The sequence below is a fragment of the Eriocheir sinensis genome, chromosome 14 (genome assembly GCF_024679095.1).
Source record: "Eriocheir sinensis breed Jianghai 21 chromosome 14, ASM2467909v1, whole genome shotgun sequence".
Classification (NCBI taxonomy): domain Eukaryota; kingdom Metazoa; phylum Arthropoda; class Malacostraca; order Decapoda; family Varunidae; genus Eriocheir; species Eriocheir sinensis.
The window spans coordinates 2,705,217-2,720,475 of NC_066522.1; the positions used below are offsets into that span (position 1 = coordinate 2,705,217).

At 49.7% G+C, this 15,259-nt stretch overlaps 1 protein-coding gene across 1 annotated transcript; it reads left to right on the forward strand.

Moving 5' to 3' along the window:
* The first annotated feature begins 1,079 nt into the window (after positions 1-1,079).
* Positions 1,080-14,807, forward strand: LOC126998333 (uncharacterized). Its single transcript, XM_050859827.1, has 4 exons — positions 1,080-1,241; positions 13,028-13,230; positions 13,319-13,401; positions 13,704-14,807. The coding sequence occupies exons 2-4, from the start codon at positions 13,036-13,038 to the stop codon at positions 14,257-14,259; spliced, it is 834 nt and encodes a 277-aa protein (XP_050715784.1). The 5' UTR covers positions 1,080-1,241; positions 13,028-13,035; the 3' UTR covers positions 14,260-14,807.
* Positions 14,808-15,259: the final 452 nt, after the last annotated feature.

The following is a 15,259-nucleotide window of genomic DNA, read 5'->3' on the forward strand; positions in this document are numbered from 1 at the left end:
AGCTATGAGTGTTGTTGCCTGGACCAAGGCCTCCGAGGTCACTTTAACTGAGAAAATATGAGACATGCCTTCGTCTTCTAGACGTAGTTCTTGCAACAGATGCATCACTTCACTGCCGTGGTCTTGACTCAAGACCATTGTTACAATTTCACGAAAGTATTCACGGGAGAGTGAGCCGCATTGTAGCCTTGTCAGATCATACGCCAGAGAAACTATCATAGTTCCAATGTCAGTAATATCTACAACGTATGTATATTATTCCACTTCACTGTATTTTGTTTAACGTTATTTTTTTCTTCTCTACCGTAAAACAGTGATGAGCGTCTTTAGAGTTCATCGTTCCAGGTGTAATTGTATTTGGAAAATACTGAGTAACTATTTACCAAGCAGAGCATAGTTTTGGCCTCGGTCACTAATCACTATAATAATGCATGTCGATAGGTTACCTGCCAGTGCACAGTAGATTACTGTCTAACACACAGTAGGTTAGGTTAACAAAACTTAACACTTTCTCCGGTTCTAGGTTACTATTTTACTAGTAGCGATAGATTACTGTTCGTTAAGGTGGGGTACTGTTAATTTAAGGAAGTACGGCGTGACAGGTCTTACAGCTCAAGGCAGACCCCCATAAGGATAATATTCGGTTAACACGCAGTAAGGTTCATTTAACCTATTTCTGTGGCGATAGGGTAATATTTTGAGGCTGATAGGATACTACTCTCCGATAAGTTTAAGTGGAGTTCTTTTAGTTTAAAACACGACGTGACGTGTGCCATGGCTCAGGGCAGACGTGCAGCAGGGTACCTATATTGCCCCAGCTCCACAAGTTTAAAGGGATATAAAAGGAAATCAGAAGAAAATAGGTGACGGATTTGTTTTACAAATTTATCTAAACCTCACAACATCACGTATTTTGGTGAAAATACGTTACAAAAACTTACTTGACCTAAATAACAAGATTTTTATCCGATTATCTGCTCATAACACACCGTCCTCCACCAAACTCATTTACTACTTACATTTTTTCTCTCTCTCCCTGTTGCCCCATCTACCACTGACCTTCCCTCAACGCGGCACCTCACACTCCATCCCACCCTCAGACTCGGTGCTCAAGTCGTGTGGTTTCTTCTTGAGTGCGGCGGGGTTGTTGCTGGTGGCCGAGGTGCTGTGTGTTGGCGGACGCTGCTGCCCCCGCCGCCGCTACCTCACCTTCCTCGCCGGCGTCATCTTCATCATCTCAGGTATGTGTGTGTGTGTGTGTGTGTACTCTTACTTATTTGTGGTCAATAAAAACTCACATTGCTCTGCATTTTATCAAATTTTATGATGCAATTCCTGAAACCCATGTAAATCTTTGGTATTGGTATGGTGAGACTTTTGTTCTTGCATGTGTATGTGTGTAATTCACCACCACCACGGCCTGATCACGTGTTGGACTCGTAATCGCCAGCAGGTACCCTCCCGACATGAGCAAGTGCTCTTTATCGTCGATCTATGGGTACTGTCAGGACCTTACACACCACACACCACATCCCCCTTGCTCAAGGGGGACAGTAACCACTCCTAGTCAACGGAAAGAATCCGGCCTGAGCGGGCTCGAACCGCCGCCGTGTCAGACCGTGAAGCCTGGCAGCGCAGCGCTCTAATCAGTTGCGCCACGGAGTGGTGTAGTGTGTGTGTGTGTGTGTGTATGTGTGTGTGTGTGTGTTTAACCACGGCCTGATCACGTGTGAGGCATAAATCAAGAAAATGGCGGACACCGAGACGTAAGGGAAGCATAACCCTTTGGTTTCAACTAAGCGGAACCTAAACTGACTCGCCAGCTACGCGCGGGGTGGAGGTAACATTGCATTCTTTAGGTCGACCTAAGCGAAGCATAACAGTCAAGATGGCGGAGGTAGTGGGTGCGCGTCTGCGGCAGCTGAGGACTTTTCGGGCACGAAGAGACGTCCTTGATGTACCAATATATATATATATATATATATATATATATATATATATAGATATCTATATATATATATCTATATATATATATCTATATATATATATATATATATATATATATATATATATATATATATATATATTGGTACACGAGTGCAAGACTAAGTCAATTGAATTCCCTTGATTGAAAAGAAAAGGCAATACATTACAAATGCTATTTCCATCAAGCACTTAATAAGCATTGAAATTTACTGGACTGTCACTATTTGCTTGTTAACCATTCCTTGCACTTCATGAATACCATTTTATTTCAAGAAAAATCTTATCTGTTCCAATCCTGTCCTTATGGAAGGTCCTTATTTTAGTTTTTGCATCTTGCATCACTGTCTGCCAGCGTCTCTGGCACAGCTTCGTGCACCTACTAAAGCCTGGGTGGAGTGCCGCTAGGCGAGTGACAATGCTGCCGCACGCTTTCGCCTTCGCCTCAACAGAGCAGCCATTTTCCGAAAAATTTCCTTTGAGGATGGCTGCTTTTTCCCTATATAGCTGTACGAGGGAAAGAGTTTCAACGTACGTCCAGTTGGCATTGCGGTGACGTGTCTGCCGAGGAGGCTGTAGCTGGGGCGGCGACTGTTCCTGCTGCTGCTGCTGCTGTTGTGGCTGGGGGTGTCGCTGTGGTCCCTCCTGCTGCTGCTCCTGAAGAAGCTGCTGCTGCTGGTGTAGCTGCTGCTGCTGTTGCTGCTGACCTCGCTGGCTGTTGAGGGGCTCTAAAGGTCGTGGCTGGCTGTTGGCGTCCATGGCTTCTTCTTCTTGGGTGGTTTTTTGGGGCTAGTTAGGCTGTGGGGCCACAGCCTCTAGAGCCCCGTCAGTGGTAGTTGGTATCAGGTTTTTGTTTGTCGTTCTGTCACCAGGGTGGAGTTAGATTCTGTCGAGTTGCCCCGACTTCTGCAGGAAGGTTTGCGTACACTTGAGGACTTGGAAGGCTGTGTTGGGGTTGAGGGTGTCGCTGCCCAGCAGGTCCTCTAGGGTTGGCCTGTGGATGTGGAGGCTGGTTAGGGATGCTTTGAGGTTGGTGCGGAGGGAGTAGAATCTTGGGCAATGGAGGAGGAGGTGTTCTGGTGTGTCGGGTTGTGTGGGGCACCATGGGCAGTGTGGGTCCTGGACCATGTTCAAGCGGTGCAGGTGAGCGTTGAGGCGGGTGTGGCCAATCCTCAGGCGGGTGATGGCCGTGTCGAGGGGACGACTGGGGGAGTAGGTCCGCCAGTGCTGGGCAGGGGTGTGTCTGTATCGTCCGAGGGTGAGCTGTCTGAGGTCAACTGTTAGTCTGGTGGTCCAGTGTCTGTTGGAGGACTGTCGGAGGTGGGTCAGTAGGTCACTGTGGTCTGGTGGTCTGTCTATTGGCTGGGGGTGTGAATGTGCCAGGTTGGCCGCTTGGTCCACCACGGTGTTGCCCGCGATGCCAATATGGGAAGGGACCCACTGAAGGTGGACCCGTCTGCCCCCGGAGGTCAGCTGTGCCAGGAGGGAGTGGATGGCAAAGCATAGTGTGTGGTGTGTGTGAGGTTTGTGAGTTGAGATGAGTTGAAGGGAAGTGAGGGAGTCTGTAAAGAGGGAGACAGGTTGGTGTGGGGGAAGTGTTGTTGCTGCTGTGAGGCCTTCCCTGATGCCAAAGAGCTCTGCCCCTAGGATGGTGGTGTGGGGATGGAGCTTCCAGTTTGTGGAGGTGTGTAGGGCTGGGAGGTAAACGGCAGCACTGGTGGAAGGAGGGGAGGGGATGTGGGAGCCATCGGTGAAAATGAAAAAGGTGTTTTTGTATTTTGTGGAGAGGAGGGACAGGAAGAGGGCCTTCCCCTGGTGTGGGCAGTCTGCTTTGGTCCACGGCGACTGAAGGTCAAGGGAAATGGAGGAGGGAAAGGGGAACCATGGCCCCAGGGAGAGAAGTGTGCTAGGGGGGAGAATGGTGGAGGGGTGACGGAGAGGGAGGTGTAGATAGAGAGGGCTCGAGTGATGAATGGGGTGTGAGCTCGGAAGGCCTGTGGGGCTGGAAGTGGGTCAGGTCGGTGTTGGGATAGGACAGTGTGACGGGAGGAGTGAGGGGAGGATGTTATTCTGTGGAAGGTGGTGACTGTCTTGGTGTTGCGCCTGTGGTCTAGTGAGGGAATGCCCGCCTCTGCCTGCAGGGCCAGGGTGGGTGACGACCTGAAGGCACCGAGGGCTATCCTGAGTGCGGTGTTCTGCACCACCTGCAGCTGTAGAAGGAGCGTCGGGGAAGCCGAGCCGTAAACCTCACATCCGTAGTCTATTTTGCTACGGATGTAGGCACGGTAGAAGTGGAGGAGTGTGACTCTGTCGGCTCCCCACTTGACGCCCGCCAGGGCCCTCATGAGGTTCAGCCGGGGCAGACAGGAGGTTCGGAGGTCACTTATGTGGTGCCTCCATGTAAGGCGAGGGCCATCCAACACTAGACCCAGGAATCTGTGTGTTGTGCGGAAAGGGATGACTGTGCCTGTTAGGTGTGCTTGAGGGATGGCAGGGATGCGGCGACGGGTGAAGCACATGAGGCATGACTTTGGTGCACAGAGGGTGAGGCCCCACTGAGTGCACCAATGGCTGATGGTGTCGAGCCCCCTCTGGAGGAGGGTTTGTGCCTCAGGGAGAGAGGGGGCAGAGCATAGGAGGGAAATATCGTCGGCATAGAGGAAGGTATGAGTGCCAGGAGGGGAAGGCAGATCAGACAGAAGAATGTTGAAGAGGAGAGGGCTTAGGGGCGAGCCTTGGGGAACCCCTCTACGGATAGGATAGGGTTGGGAGAAGGTGTTCCCAATAGAGACAGAGAAGGTTCTACCCGAGAGGAAAGAGCGTATCCAGAGTAGAGGAGTGCCGAAGAGTCCCAGAGTGGAAAGTTTAGAGAGGATAGCATTGTGTGAGGCAGAATCAAAGGCTCCTTCAAGGTCAAGAAAGGCGGCCAACGTGAAGCGCCCCCGGCTAAAGCCCTCCTGAACATGATGGTCGAGGTCAAGGAGGGCGTCGAGGGTACCACGGTGGGGCCGGAAACCAGACATGTTGGAGGGAAGGAGATGATTGTGTTCCAACCACCAAGAAAGCCTCGTTAGCACGAGGTGTTCAAAGAGTTTGCTGGTGCAGGAAAGAAGGCTGATAGGTCGGTAAGAGGAGGGTAAGGTGGGGTCCTTCCCTGGCTTTGGCAGTGGAAGCGTGATGGCGTGGCGCCACTGATGAGGGAAAGTGCCTGAAAGCCAGCTATGGTTAAAGATCTGAAGGAGGAAGAGGGAGTAAGCTTCTGGGAGGTGTTTGAGAAATTCATTAGGAATGTCGTCATCCCCAGTGGATTTCCCCACCGGCAGTGCGGCTATGGCTGCGGTGAGTTCGTGTGGTAGGAAAGGCTTGGCGATAGGGTGGGTGGGAGTTGGTGGGGTTAGGATAGGGGGAGGAACTGGGTCCGGGGAGCCCAGCCGTGTTTGGAAATGGAGGGCTAGGTGTTCTACTTTCTGGGCATCCCCAGCTAGTGGAACACCGTTGTGATGGAGAGGGAACATGAGAGGGGCCTGGGGCCGGACCATCTTCCTGAAGAATAGTCAAGTTTTGGTGAGTGAGGTTGAGAAATCAAGGGATGCGCAGAAGGCGGACCAGGATGCCCTTTTGGCTGACAAGATCGTGCGCTTACAGCGAGCCTCCAATTGGTGGAACCTCCGGCGCAGCTCCGGGATGGGCCTGCGACGCCAGGCATTGAATGCCCCGCGCTTGGCCCTCACCGCAGCCTCGCACTGTCGGTTCCACCAAGGAGTTCGAAGAAGACGCGGGGGCTGGGAGGAGCAGAAGGTGAAGCAATGGGACCCCACTTCCACCAGGGTGTCTGCTAGGGCCCCTACGGCTACGTCAGGAGAAGGGATGGGAGGGAGAGGAGTGGAGGAGAGGTGGTCGAGGAAGGAGTGCCAGTTGTCAGCCCTAAGGGACCATCGTGGGCGGCCTGAAGCGGGGGGAGGTGGGATTAGTGAAGGGAAGGTAAGGATGACAGGAAGATGGTCGCTGCCGATGTGGGGCCCGGCGGTGATGGTGGTGAGGTGCAGAGGGCCATTACCCAGACAAAGGTCGAGGGTGGATGCCCTGCTTGATGCGGGGTCAATGCGGGTGGGAAGGTCAGGAGGGGTGAGGAGGGAGAAGGAGGCACTGCCGGTGAGGAAATCCACTAGGGAGTGCCCCGAACGGTTCTGTTGAGCCGCAAGGAGGGACGGCTCCCAATGAGTGTGGTGGGCGTTAAAGTCATCCATGATGAGTGCTGGGGAGGAGAGCTGATTGAAGAGGTGGCGATATTCTAGTGTTGAGATGTCCTGACACGGGTTGTAAAGGATAAGGACGTCGAGGGGACCCGTGCCGAAGGTGACCCGAACTCCCAGGAACTCTAAGTGTCCCCCCGGGTAAGGAGTGAGGGATAGTTGACAGGAGGGAAGGGGCCGCCGGACCAAAAGCAGTAGGCCTCCGCCCACAACTCCTGCTCGGCGGTCCTTCCTTTAGGGAAAGTAACCAGGGAATGACGGGGAATAGGGGTCAGTGAGCAAGGTCTCACAGACCCCAATGAGAAGAGGAGAGATGGAGGAAAGATAAGTTTTAAATTGTGGAAGTTTATGGTTGAGGGACCTGGCATTCCAGAAAAGGAAGGGGGAGGTTGGTGGAGGGTTCAGGGTGAAAATGAACCAAAGAAGGAAATGAGGAAGGGGAGGGTTTTAGAGAAGCACTCTGAGAGGGAGTGTCCAGCAGAGAGGAGAGAGAAGAAGGTCAGGACGACAGGGGCGAGGCCACAGATGATGGAGGTGAGTGAGTGGGTTGCGGGGGGCTGTTCTGCAGTGTTTGCTGATTGAGATGGTGGGAATGGGGTGGCTTGCATGGTAGTGGGCAGCTGTGTGGTGGACAGGGATGGAGGTTGTGCTTGGTTTGTCTGCGGGGAAAGGAGTTGGGATGGGCAGCCTGGGAGAAGGGCGGGTGGGTGAGGAGGCTGGGATTGGGTGGCAGAGGTGTGTCCCGTAAGAGACATGGGGTGAAGGGCAGTTCCTTCTGGGAAGGGGGTGGTAGGAGTGTGTGCTGTGTGGGGGGTAAGGCGAATAATGTTTTGGGTTGAGGTGTGTCGGGGAGAACGTTGTTTCTTTGGGGAGTGAGCTGCGGTCTTGGAGGTGGGTTTGCGGGAGACAGGGGTTCTCTGGGTGTGGTGCTGTGGGGTGCGAGGTGTTCGTGGGGGGGTGCGGGTGAGGGGGCCTGTGGTGCTGAGCGGCTGTGGGGGTGGGGTGCTGGAGCGGTGTGGAGGGAGTGGGAGGGAGGGGAGGTGTTGTGTGGGGCAGCTAGTGGCGCCAGTGTGGTGAGAGGGGGGTGCTGGCTCCAACACCCCAGGGGCAGTCTGCAGAGCGGCAGCGGGGGGGGTTTGAGGTGGTTGACCAGGGCGGAAGGATCCTGGTTTTATTTCCCGCATCCGCTGCCGGGACTCTGGCATGGACAGTTCGTCCCTGGCTAGCCTATTTGGATGTCCTCTGCTACTGCATGAGCAGGGCAGAGTTTGGAGGTGGGCCTGTGTTCGCCCTGGCAGTATAGGCAGTAAGGATCTTTTCTACAGTCCTTGGCAACGTGGAAACCGCTGCAGGTGCAGCACCTGGCATGGCCCCTACAGGTACCTGTTCCATGCCCCGTACGCCAGGCAGTGGAAGCATTGTAGGACTGGGAGGGTGTGGGGCCGCACTGTGTAGGCTGTGCTGTCAATGGCCACATGCGATGGGAGAGGGCCTTTGAATTTGATGCGGATCGCCAGTCCTGGGGTCTTGGTGCCGTCGACGAATTTGCCGGGAAGCCGGCAAATGGCACTCGGGAGGGAGTGGGATCCTCCCAAAACAGTTAGTTTGTGGAGGATGTCTGAGTCAGTCAGGGCTGTGTCTACTTGGTAGATTCGTCCGTACGTGAATTTGTGGGCAGGGTCTGGGTCAATCACCCGGCAACGGACGGGCCATTCCCCCAGGGAGGTCACGGACTCGAGCGTCTGGGGTAGGTTGTCGAGGTTTGCCACCTCAAAACGTACCCCATACCCCCCGTGCGTGATCCGCAGGGTCCCCTCGATTACCTTCTTTTGGAAGATGGAGCCATGCAGAGCAGTGGCCACCTTGGACGGGTGGATGAAGGAGCGGGTGTGAGTGAAGGACGACATGAATACCACTAGGGGTGGCTTGCCGGTGGGGTCAAGGTTGGTGGTGAAGGCGGGAGCAGGAGTGGGTCCAGGGCCACCTAGGGATCCCTCGGGGGGTGGTTGATGGAGGGGGTCCGTGGGGCCCTGCGGGAGGGGCTGGGTGGCGGGTAGGATGGCGTGCTCGGGGAGCGGGTTGGTGGGGTCAGGGGTGTGGTATGAGACATGATGTTTGTTTTTGTTGGTTGGTACGTCACCGTTAGGAGAGCGTGACCGTTTGGAGGTGAGGGTGGCGGCGTCCATGTCCTCCACGGGAGGGAGCTGTTGCCGGGGTCCGGCGGGTGAGGCGCCGGATGGGAGAGGTAGGGGGGTGGAGGCGGCCTCGCGGCCTCCTCCCGGGTCAGACGACATCCAGGGGGTTGCCGGGAGTGTCGTACAGGGTTTAGAGTGGTCTGGTGAAGCACAGTGGACTGGGGTCGGCGCTTAAGGCGAAAAAGGCTGGCTGGGAGCAGGGACTGCTATCCAAGATGGCTGCCGAGCTCGGTCCGGCGTCCATGGCTGACTGCTAGCTTGAAGCTCGCGGGAATGTTTGTTTACATGTTTGAGGGGCTACGTCTTTAATTTTATCATTATTCCATGTGATGTTGGTCTATGCATCGCCAACAATACCCAAAAATACTTTATTTTACTTTATATATATTTCCATTACGTCAATATGCTTTTAACATCAAAATTATACCAAATTCCAACATTTTATTTTGAGTTGGCATCCCTTGCATATGTGCAGCTCAGGGTTTGGCAACGATGTACTAATACTCGCTTAAGTCGAGCTGGTTACGTTGAGGGGGTGAAACGTTAGGAGGGGGGTTATGTCTCGTCATTGTTAATACTCGGAAATGTCTCAGTTTACGTCTCACATAAATTTCTTTATAAGTACGGGCCCAGTTTACGTCTCACATAAATTTCTTTATAAGTACGGGCCCAGGTTGTTGGGGGGGGAGGACCAGAAGGCATCAGTCTGTTGAGGAACTCAGTTGGGTAGTTAACTTCTTCATCTGGGTCAGGCACAGTCAGTGGCGGATCCAGCTCCAGGTGAAGGGGTGGCTGATATACAAGATGGGCGCCATTCCATACCATATATATATATATATATATATATATATATATATATATATATATATATATATATATATATATATATATATATATTGGTATTTCGTTGGAGATATACCCCAATGGAGGAAGGCGGAGCATGCCGCGCAACCCCCCAGACGGCCGGGAGAGGGATACCCAATTCTTTCAAGGAGGAGACCCAACAACGGGGCTGAGGGTGTCGGAAAGAGCCCACCCTTCCACCCCCATGGTAACTGATAGGTCTCGAACCCATAAGCTCCAGGCACCACACCGAAGCGCAAGGCCGAGACTACCACGGGACCACGGGAACCCCCTATATATATATATATATATATATATATTTATATATATATATATATATATATATATATATATATATATATATATATATATATATATATATATATATGCCTATTTGCGAAGTATATTGACCTCAGTGACCTGCCCAGCCCACGACGGCCACGAGGCGACAACTGACTGGCTGTGTGGTTGGGGCGCTGGGAGTACAGTACAGTAGGGGTGGGCAGGATCCGTTACTGGATTTGAATCCATCTAATCCATCTGGCGCATTTTTTTTTCCAACTACAAATACGATAATGTTCGCAATTTTTTTATTTGTTTTGTATGTTTATTATTTATTTTATTATTATTATTATTAGAAGTAATAGTAGCAGTAGTAGTAGTAGTAGTAGTAGTAGTAGTAGCAGTAGTGGTAGTAGTAGTAGTAGTGTTATTATTATTATCATTATAGTTAGTAGGCTTGTAGTAGTGTTCATAGGAATGATACCCCCCCAGATCTCAGTGAATCTTTGTAGGTGCGGACTTTAGGTCCTAAGGGCCCCCCCTGGATCCGCCACTGGGCACGGTGTCAACTGATCTGTAGCTCTGGGGCTCCCCAGGCAGCTGATCGAGCAATAATTCGGAGTTGATGTTGTCCACTTCCACGTTTTTTGGGAGCTAGGATGGTTTTCTCATTTAGCCAGGCCTCATCTTGTAGACCACCGTACTGCTCTGCTCTCAGCTGCTTCTGGTTGAGACGGCAGTAGAGGAGGTGCTCGGATTCAATCTTGGCGTACATGTCAACAAACATCTGGCTAGTAACCTCTTTGAAGCGCAGGAGCTGGTTGAACTCATCATCTCGAACCATGAAGCGGTGTGCGTAGAAGTCTTTACAGCTGATCATCCTGCTAGTCTTCAAGCCACTGGCTGGGCAGGTCTGGGGAAGCTTGATGCTGTAACCATTTTCTCCCCTTGGAAACATCAGGGGATACTGAAGGCTGTCGTAGGACCGATGAGTCTCCTTTATGTTCATTAGTAAGTTGTCTCGCTTCTTAAGGACAATGTCACGATGACCATGGTCCTCACCAACCATTATTATGGCAACTTCTTTGGCCTCTGATGCTTTGAAGCGCCGTGCATGTTCCCCTGCTGGCCTCCTGTCAGCTTCAATGATTATCTTGTGCTCTGGCGACTGCTCCATGTGCTCCAGAGCATATTTGAAGCTTGCTACATAGGGGTGTGATTCATGGAGCATATTCTGGAGGGCTTCGATGATGTCGTGTTGGACTCCCTGGTTAAGTGTGCAGTGTCTGTTGGCTTCGTCTTCACCACTCATGAAGAAGACCTGGACAAACTTGGGCTCTTCATCTTCTATGGGGAAAAGACTGCCCATGCGGTGGTAGCACTGGCCTTGGATCTTGTAGGTAGTATAGAACCCTTGCTCAGAGAGGTTCTTGGTGGCACCAAAGGAAGTCATCATGAAGGCAGCATTGTACTTCCAGATCTTTCTTCTGAAGTTTTTGGCTTGTGGGCTGTTCTCTGTCAGCAGTTTCTGCAGGATCTCTGGCGGTGCCTGGAGGGCCTCCAACTTGACTTTTCCTCCAGTGCAGCACATACCTGGAGCTTCTCCTGGCCACTTCTTAGCTCTGCATTGGGAGAAAACAGTGTCCATCATGCCAATGCAGACATTTGGATTGCTGTTGTAGTCCTTCTTGATGTCATAGGAGAAGGCCCCTTTGAACCAGGTGATGCCCTTTGGCTTTGCTTTCTTTTGACGTTCAGCTTCCAGGCCTAACCTTTCCTGTTCCAAGGTTTCTTCTGCTCTCCTTTGACGATGTGTATCTGCATTCTCCAGCCTTGTGTCTGCACGTTGTTCATCTGTTGCCCTTGCTCTGGTTCTTTGGTGGTGCAACCTATCCGTTTCTTGGCGGATTTGTCTCTGCTGGTCAGACTGTGATGCCCTTGCTTCAGAATTGTAGAATCTGAGATCCTCCAAACGATGAGCACGGTCTGCTTCAGTTTCTCCATAACGTCTTTGCCGCTTACTGCGAGCTTGAGCAGTCAATTTTCCAATGGGGGGACGTTTTGGAGACATTCTGGAGGTAAGGATGGACCTACATGAAAAAGGAAGAAAAATTAAGGAAATGACTTACTTTTGCCTAAAAACAAAAGTACTTTTGACGATTTTACTAAAAAAAATGAAGGTACTGCTTTTGCCGTTGTTTACTAATAAAATATTTGGAAAAAAACGAAATGAAACAAAATTTGATACTATTGTGTGGCAAAGAAACAAATTACTTTTCCCAAATTACTAAGTTGACATAAAATACTTAAAAGTAGTAGTTAAAAAAAAATAATAATAAAATGTGACCTTACCTTTATGTGTAGCTGGAGGTTTGATGGCGTTGAGGATACGTAAATAACTGTGAAAAGGGATTTAAATATTCGATGGGAAAAGGAAGGGTTATAATGAAACGGAAAATAACTCTTAAAACAAAAAAATCAACGCTTGGATGGTTAGGAATCGATGTAGTGCTCACAACTGTTACAGTAGTCATCACAGCTATAAGGGTAGTCATCACAACTATCACAGTAGTCATGCTCCGCACCGGCAGAAAACGCCGATGGTCCCAGCGTTTGGACCATTTTTGATAGTTTTTGTTAAATAACATAATAATTGTATATTAATGTCCTAATATTATATGCCACGATTCCTCGGGAGCATAGTACGCTTCAAAAACATATAAAGATACTATATAAAGGGCGACTCACGTCCGTCTGTATGTCCTTTATAGACGTCCAAACGGTGATAGCTACAGACATAGGCTTTATATGTTTTTGAAGCGTACTATGCTCCCGAGTAATCGTGGCACATAATACTAGTACATTAATAAACTTTTTTTTAAGCTATTTAATAAGAACAGTCAAAATGTTCCAAACGTTGGGACCATCGGCGTTTTCTGCCGGTGCCGGGGCGGCGGAGGTTGCGGAGCAGAAGCGACTCAGCTGAATTATGTTCAGTATAAAAAATAACCTAATAAATTATTTCTTTTATATTGTGAAATACAATTGTTTATCATATAAGAAATCTGTTGTTTTCTGTGTATATATATATATATATATATATATATATATATATATATATATATATATATATATATATATATATATATATATATATATATATATATATATATATATATATATATATATATATATATATATATATATATATATATATATATATATATATATATATATATATATATATATATATATATATATATATATATATATATATATATATATATATATATATATATATATATATATATATATATATATATATATATATATATATATATATATATATATATATATATATATATATATATATATATATATATATTTCTGTCGGTCTCTTTGTCTATCTATCAATCTATCTATCCATGTCCATCTATCTATCGATCTTTCTATCTATCTGTATCTCTCCAGGGCTGGCCATGCTGCTCGGCGTGGTCATCTACATCGCCACACTCAAGGGAGAGGTTGGGGAAAAGCTGCGGCCTCGCTCCGCCTTCCAGCCGCCGCTCTTCACCTACACGTACGGCTGGTGCTTTCTGCTCCTGGTGGTGGCCTTCGTGAGCACTGAGCTGGCAGGCACTGCGGCAGTCTTCCTCTTCATCTACCGCCATAAGGTGTGTTATGCCAGTGCTGCCTGTTGTTGCGTCTTGCATTCAAACATAGATTTCACTTGGCGTAGCTGACTCCATTTTCCCTCCACAGCGTGAATGGATGCAGAAAAGGCAGCAGCTGCCTTTGTCTTTGCCCAGCCCTCCCAGGCCACGGCATGCACGTCAACCAACCAGGTCAGGTCTCTTTTTGCAAAGCAAGCTGATGATTAGATATTTTTATTCTTTTGTTTATATTCCATTTAAAGAAAAATAATAAAAAAAAGTCTGAGATTGCAATAATCAAGATTAATAAGTGAATATATTGTAAACAGGTGTGTGTATGTGTGTGTGTGTGTGTGTGTGTGTGTGTGTGTGTGTGCGTGTGTGAGTATGTGTGTGTGTGTGTGTGTGTGTGTGTGTATGTGTGTGTGTGTGTGTGTGTGTGTGTGTGCGCGCGCAGCCCTAGCTTTATGAGTACAACCGTCCATTGCTTGCAGGCAGCAGGTGCCGGTGTGCCTCCACAACCACGTCCCTCCGCGCCGAGTGGAGCACAACTCGGTCCCGCCCAGGAATCGACACTCCCTCGGCGACCTGCCTTCGGCAGCCAACTGTGGCAAGCCCATGGTGGCCCGCGGTGCCAGCCTTCCACCTTCCCTGGCGCGAAGTCCATCCCTGGCCGTTGTCAGCGACCTGCCTGACCGTTGTGGCCCCCCTAACAGAGACAATCCATCACGGGGGTGCAACACTCTCCCCAGGGCCTCTCTTCCCCGCCCCTCAGCCCCAGTCAGTCAGCCCAGGGTGACGCCAGCCGGGAGATGCGCGGCTTGCTGCCCCTGTTATTCCTGTTGTTGTTGCTGTTGTTGGGGCGATGGCCGCAACCCCTGGCCACCACCTTCCTATCGGGGCCCAGCTTTGGCCCCCTCCCCAGCCTGTGACTGCCAACGCCCTGCCCCCGTCAAGATCCCGCAGACCTGCCCGCGCTGCAGCCACGAGAGCCGCCAGCAGTACGGCCCAAGGGACCCTGTCCGTCGCCCACACACACCACACGTGTGAAATATAGCGAGGCTGCTGCAGTGAATTGCCCTGCTGCTTCCAGGCGTCCCCCTCTCAGGAACACCCGAGCCCGCAAGAAACACAAGGCGCCGGTGGAGGTTCCCCACACGACGCAACAATTGTACGCCAATAAGACACACGTTCCTTTATGAAAGTGGTTTCAGTCTCCCTTCAATACTTTTCCATTTTGGTGCTGAGTGACTCCACGCACTGTTGTTATAAGATTCCACTCCGATGCTTATACAAGAGAAACAAAAAAACAACGAGCTCTGTCACTGGGGGAATGAGGTATGGTGGAATATCTCTCAGCGATACAAGGGCTGTTCACTCTCGTTCCGTAGCGAAATCTTGCCGCGGCTATGTGGCGTCATCTAGACTCAAGACCAAGGTGGACACTGGACAGCTATTGTATAATTGAGAGATCTTGAATAAGATGATAAATGAAGCGTTGGACAAGTAACTCAAGAAATACGGATGATGAAGAGAGAGAAAAGAAACGGATGGAACGCGTGAGGAAGATGATGGCACTGATTAGATCACACTCTAAGAATTCCTACTCAGTATGCGAATGAGATTGGATGAGCATGGGTACAAAGGTGATAAGAGGCATTTAAATTAACTTGAATATACAAAGAAACTTTCTGAGAGATTAAATAGATATTAGGTTAAAAGCTCAGTCCACCATGAGACCGGATTTATGACAAGCACTCATTATTCCGGAGATTCAAGATATTGATCTATATAACGTTATTTTTCACGTATGTGGATAGTTTTTTTTTTTTTTTACAACAAAGGAGACGGCTCAAGGGTAACAAAAAGAGTGTAGCAAAAAAAGCCCGCTACTCAACGCTCCCACAAGAGACAAAAGTAGAGTGGCCAAAAGAGAGGGCAATTTCGAGTGGAGAGGTGTCTTGATACACTCTTCTTGAAAGAGGTCAAGTCATAGGCAGGTGGAAATGTAGACCAAGGAAGGCTGTTCCGGAGTTTACCAGTGTAAGGG